The sequence below is a fragment of the Electrona antarctica genome (genome assembly GCF_951216825.1).
Source record: "Electrona antarctica genome assembly, chromosome: 5".
Taxonomy (NCBI): Eukaryota; Metazoa; Chordata; class Actinopteri; order Myctophiformes; family Myctophidae; genus Electrona; species Electrona antarctica.
In genome coordinates, this window is record NC_136810.1 from 15,199,432 (window position 1) to 15,206,115 (window position 6,684).

The 6,684-nt window shown below is 42.6% G+C and overlaps 1 protein-coding gene across 1 annotated transcript; it reads left to right on the forward strand.

Moving 5' to 3' along the window:
* Positions 1-4,918: 4,918 nt before the first annotated feature.
* Positions 4,919-5,974, forward strand: LOC306923861 (beta-1,3-galactosyltransferase 2-like; the record flags this gene model as incomplete). The annotated part of the gene is made up of 1 exon (XM_079502204.1): positions 4,919-5,974. One exon carries the CDS (start codon positions 4,919-4,921, stop codon positions 5,972-5,974), a length of 1,056 nt encoding a protein of 351 aa, XP_079358330.1.
* Positions 5,975-6,684: the final 710 nt, after the last annotated feature.

The following is a 6,684-nucleotide window of genomic DNA, read 5'->3' on the forward strand; positions in this document are numbered from 1 at the left end:
GCGCTGCCTGCAATCTGCATTCAGCAACACTCTGAGTCAGAGTACTGTTTCTGAATGCAGATTGCAAGCAGTGCGAAAAACAAATCAATAAGTCAAATTTGAAATATATAATTAATTCACTTATTCAAATAGTTAATTGATTGATTGATTAAAAATAATACATGAAATAAACACAATGAACTTAAAATAAGAAAATGTGAAAACAAAATACTTGTAGTACTCTAGAGTGCTCGAAAAGGGCATAGGATAAAGTTTAAAACGTATCTAGTCCTATTGTTTTTTTTATATCGTTTTTTTATTGGGGACAGCCAAGCAGTACATCTGATAAGAAAATCTTTGCACATAGTCACCCATTTTTTTCTTCTTTTTCTAGTCTTATTGTTAATGATTCTGTAGGGGAGGGACCCAATATCAATCGACTCACATTTTATATATTTTTTAATGTCACTGATACACTAAAATTCCTTTTGCTCATATATGTAGTGTGATTTTTTTCTGTACAACTGTCAATCTGACTGACTTCACACGTGACTGCAACACGCACGCCACGTTTGAAATTGGTCGGCCTCCATATATGCCCATGTAGGTATATCGGTCAGACCGGCTGTCTGATGCAGATGTGAGGTCTGAGATGACACCTCTGTTCAGGCTATACTATATCTCCCACAGTTCCCCTCAGCCGCTGAACAGGTGCCCTGATAATCCCCCTGGCTGTCGGCTTCCCTCCCGTGGACACTGCCAACTACGTTTGTTGGGGGATGAACTTAACGCATGCCGAAGCCCGAGCACCAGATGCAACGCTGCTGGGAATCGAACGCGGGTCTCTGCGGTGGACAGTCAGAGTTTCATCTCTATACTCTCTATCTGGACAGCCCAAACTCCATTCACAGTTGTCGTTTGTTCTATCCCCTTTGTAGAAGTTTTGTGTGACGTGAAAAGCGCCCAAGTGTACCGAAAAGTTCAATGTCCACTTAATAACCTAATACAGCTGTAAGAGTTTCAGTGTAGGTAATGGATTTCATGTAAGTAATTCCTCCCCCATTTGTTGATGTTGAATTCAAGGTCAAAGATAGCTGGCTGCTTTAATCCCAGACCTAAGCCTCCTTTAGATCGAGCATTTTAGAAGATCCAGTTTCATCCCAGGGTTATTCCACCGAGAAATATAGTGGACCGATTGTGGATTCATCCCTGGGTGTGTCTGGCACCACTGAGGAGGAATGAAAGAACACAAAAGAACACAAAAAAGCCCAGAGCAAACGTTGCGCAGCATGCTAATTGGACGGAGATACTAGCAGAAGGGAAACCTTTCACAAACCACACTTTCATGTTGTTTACATTACAGCCACAGCCAATTCCCCCCTTGTTTGTTTGCGTGGATGTGTGTGTAGAGTAGACACAAATCATGACTATCTCGTCATTGCATATCGTCGCTGTCGGGCAGAAACAATCTCCAAATTTCATCTTTCTTCATACTTTCTTTTTTTTCATAAATAAAAGTTCTATTTTATACATAACGCTCTAAGACATTGTCAAAACGTAGCAAAAATAGGCGATGTTCAAGCTCACAACGCATCACAATACAACACACTGTGAGCTTAATCTGTATTATTTGGACACATTTAGATTTTAAACATGGCCAACATACTGATGCCAAGTTGAAAGTAATTAAGTTTGTCTGCATGTTTTATAAATATTTAACCAATGGACTATTTATATATTTAACTTAAGTAGCGTGTGGCTAAATAATATTTACATTAGATGAAATTTGCGTGGGAGCCCTCGGTAGGGGACTTTTCTTCATTTTTAATTTACTTTTTAATCCATATCAATCATATTTCCATATGTAATATTCGCTGCACTTATTATAGCTCTATCTCACGATCCCCTTGAGCAGTGCATGGAGTGCACTCTCACGTAAACTAATTAAGTCATACTGTACCTGCATGTGGCCTTCAATGAGGGAGATATCTCTCACATCTCAAGTCTGGCATTGCTTTTTATAATCCCAACCGAGAGCGCTTCACTGCATGTAACCGAGACTTCTGCAAGTGATGTAAAGTAACAAAGAACATTTACTTAAAGGTATATTCAGTGATTTGACTTAATTCAAATATCACTTGTTTTTTCTTTTTTTCTGGATAATCCTCCCTACTATAGAGTGTGCTGACCATATAAGGAGTTCCTCCCTGTCCCCAGTGAGCCCCTGGGGTCAAAAAACCCTAGTTTCAGTTTTGGTGGCGGGTGGCAAAGCCTTCATCCAATCATGATCGAGGGGGGGCAGGCCTTGGTGCACATCTGTTGGCCTGTTGCACTTCCCCCCACTGTAGAGCGTGCATGTGCACATTTTGTTACCGGGGCGGACTGGGTGGTTTTCCAAATCACCCAAATCACTGAATGCTCCTTTAAGCACTGCATGTACAGTATGTACAGTACACATACCTTTTAGCAGGGGTGTATTGCAGGGTGTAAAATCATTATTTGGGCAAAAATATAGTTTTTTGACTTGTCATTTACTTTCATGGATACGATTAAGCATGTAAAACCCCGTTTCTAAATAGGCTATACACATCTGCATGTTTTAATAGTGTGTCTGTGCGCGCACATGCACGCAAATGTGCGTGCATGTGCACGTGTACATGCAGTGGTGGAAAAAGTACTCAATTGTTTTACTTAAGTAAAAGTACAAATTTAGACCTACTTTGCTACAAGTAAAAGTACGGAATTGAAAATGTACTTGAGTAAAAGTACAGAAGTATCGGCATCAAAATGTACTTAAAGTACTAAAAGTAAAAGTATTCATATTGCAGAATGTCCCATTTCACGAGTTCAAAATGTGTAGGAAATCAATTGAAAATAGCCGATCTACAAGCTCACAATGCGTCGCGTTGCGACGCATTGTGAGCTTGTAGATCGGCCATTTTCAAATGGCCAAAATGTATAGGGTTATAGTGGTTAATGTATGTTTTCTAATCAAAATTAAAATCGCCAAAGTAACTAGTAACTAAAGTTTTCAAATAATTGTAGTGAAGTAAAAGTAAAGGTTTTGGCTCCGAGATGTAGTGGAGTAGAAGTAAAAGTACTGGAAATTTGAAATACTCAAGTAAAGTACAAATACCTCAAAATTGTACTTAAGTACATTACTTAAGTAAAAGTACTTAGTCACTTTCCACCACTGTGTACATGTCTCATGCGTGTCCCCCCACTACAACACTGCTTTGTAGATTGTGATTATTATTATTACACAACATACTGTAGACTCCCCATTTCAGCCCTATACATTTTGGCCATTTCAAAATAGCCAATCTAGCTCACAACATGTCACAAAGCAAAGCGCAAAGTGACAAATTGTGAGCTTGTAGATCTGCTATTTTCAACAATAAAAATAAATTAATAACAATAATAATAACAATAACAATATTAACTAGAAAAAGTGCCCCTCGGGGCACAGGTCTCCACCAGGGCAGGTCAGGTTGTGGCCTCCTGGTGGCGCTATAATAGGCCAATGTGAAAAGGGTGCCATTTCTCCATACGCCTTTGATGGCAATTGGATGATTTGAGGCATTTTGTTCCAAAAATGTGTTTTGCAAAAATCAACCTGTTGGTGGCACTATAACAGGCCAATGTGAAATATGGTGGGATATATTCCTCAGCCTAGTAAGACAATGTGTGAAAGATTTCACGTAAATTGCACGCTGCGTTCATGATTTGAGGCTTTTGTTCAAAACGGGGCAATCTTGCAAACTGTGAAAGCCAATTATAGCCAATTAGGATGGAATATGAAATATCGGGAGATCCGACTTGCGCACATGACCATAGAGATACTGTGTAACGATTTGTGAGATTTTTGGACAGAATCTGGAGGAGTAATATCAAAAAATGTGTTTTACAAAAGTCGGCCTCCTGGTGGCGCTATAAAAGGCAGATGCGGAAAATGCAGGTCAAAGGTTTGTCCTTGGCCTCTAGGGAGTGTGCATGCAACGTTTCACGCAGATCGGTGCAGTTTTAGGTAAAACATGTGAAAAGCTGCCTCATGGTGGCGCTATAACAGGCCGTTCTGGAAAATGTGGGGCAGAGGTTCATCGTTGGCATCCAGGGAGTGTGTGTGCAAAGTTTGGCATCGACCGGGTTAACGGTGCCGGAGATTAGCTGGTAACAGACGGACTGAAGGACGGACACATACACACACACACGGACACACACACGGACGGAGTGCAAAACATACTCTCTCCCCATGCCTTCGACCTGGTGGAGACAATAATGTGTTATATGTCTTCTGTTATTTGCCAGAAGCGAGTACTTTACAAAAGATCTCAGTCATTCGGAAATAGTGTTTGTTCATGAGCTGGTCACTGAGCTCTCATTGACTCCAGTGCATTCTGCCGAACTCCTGGGTGCAGTTTGGCTCCCATGGTGCGACGAATATGCCGTCTGGAATTGCGTGATAGCGAAAATGACGTTGGTGACCTTACCTCCATTTCATATACCTTGGGACTAGCCTATGTTGTCTCGGTAAGACAGCCCTCCCCCTATCCACAAGGAGGAGAAGTACACCAAAGCATTATGGGAATTGTAGTCCAGGAAGGAAGTGAGCCCAGTGTCGATGACATCAGAGACACTGGGCTCACTGCTAAAATCTAAAATATCTAAAACCACATATTACACACATAATATAAAGACCCCCAAGAAAGTGTTCTAAATCTTCTAAACGTCATTAACATATATTTTTTTGCAAAAAGGGTGAAGTGTCCCTTTAAGCTTTTATTTGTTTATTAGACTTATTAAACCTATTGTGAAACACTAAAGACTTGCTGATTTTGATTTCAGATCCATACCTTGGCTATAGCTTGACACAAAGCCATATCGCTTTGAAGTTCTCTCACCAATCCGACTGCGGTCCAAGTGGCAGCAACCAGACACCATGAAGTGGAAGTGGAAGCACATCGCTGCAGTTCTGTGTCTCTCATTCCTAGGGGCCCTGATCTTTTACGTCTTTCAGGTCGATAAGGTCTGGCAGATAGTTCTCTATCTGCCAGGTAATGCCAACCCAAGTGAAGAGGGTGACCACACCGGTGACAACACAGGTGACCAGACCAAGCAGATGACCAGAAATGTGACCACACAGGTCTCCATCAGCCCAACTCCTGGGCCGTTCCCCTACTACATCATTAGGGAGTCAAACAAATGCCCAGAGGGAAAGCCACCACCATTCCTAGTGTTGCTGATACTCACTGTGGCTGGTGAAGTAGAGGCACGGAATTCCATACGGCAGACATGGGGGGATGAGAGCCTCGCTCCAGGCCTAGGAATCATTCGGCTGTTCCTGTTGGGGGTGCAGGAAAGCAAGCTGGGACGCCTACAGCAGAAGACCCTGGAGGCTGAGAGCCTGAGGCACCACGATATCATTCAGCAGGACTTCTTAGATACCTACTACAACCTGACTTTAAAGACACTGATGGGGATGAACTGGGTGGCCATGCACTGTCCCCGGGCCAGCTATGTTATGAAAACTGACAGTGACATGCTTGTGAACACCGTTTTCCTCATCCACAAGCTGCTGAGACCTGAACTGAAACCCAAGACAAACTACTTTACGGGCTATATCCAGCCATCATCAGTTAGGGCGACAATCCGAGACAAAAGCCACAAGTGGTACATGCCCCCAGAAGAGTACTCAAACGAAATGTACCCCGACTACTGCTCTGGGACGGGCTATGTGTTCTCCGGAGACATGGCGACGAAATTGTACGGAACATCTCTGAATATTCCCCTCCTGCGTTTCGAAGATGTGTACGTGGGAGTCTGCCTTGAAAGGCTAGGGATCAAGCTCACACCGTCGCCCGGCGGGCTGTTCATCCCCTGGAGAGTGCCCTTCTCCAGAGCCATATACAGAAACATAGTCACAATTCACCATATAGATCCCGGTCGGATGCTGGATTACTGGCACAAAATGTTCTTTAAGTGGGAGTGGGTCTAGGCAGGGGTGCCGTCAGGCTCTCAAAAGTGCGGGGTCCATTTTTATGTATTATTTTGTTTTGCGGGGTGGGGGGGGGTGGTGGTGGCTGAAGTCATGACGTTCGCTGTTTGTTTTCATGTAGCTCCGAAAAGTGTAACCAAATCTGGATGATGCCTCCGGCTCCTCATAATTTAATTTGCTTTGCTGATTATATAAGCATTAACGTTGGTTAAAGTCTAGATTGTAAATATTAATTTAATTAATTTCCTGACTATGTAAGGGACATTTAAGCTCATAGGCCTACTCGTGAAAGTTACAACTACATGAAACATTGGATTGCATATACATCACTTAGTAATATTGAGTCGACATTAAATAAATAAATAAAATGAAAGAAAGAGGCACCCACGCACCGGAATGACATTAAATCGCATTCTTTTCACCTCAATGAATAAAGTAAAGTAATCGAGGTTCGATGCGTTTTGTGCGTGCATGCTTTCACTTTATCTGGCGGAGAAACTTTGTTCCTCCCTGGTCAGCCAGTCTCAGCAGATCATTTCTAGCAGCCCGAGCCCCCGCTGTTTTCACACCTACTACAGCCAGCATACAAACAAAGAACGATGATTGTTGTGTATTAGCTTGTCTGACTGACACCATGAGGGAGCTCCTAACTGCAAAATGGTGGTTGCAGCGAGAGGCAAGCGTGTAGCCAATACAACGACGATTGTGCA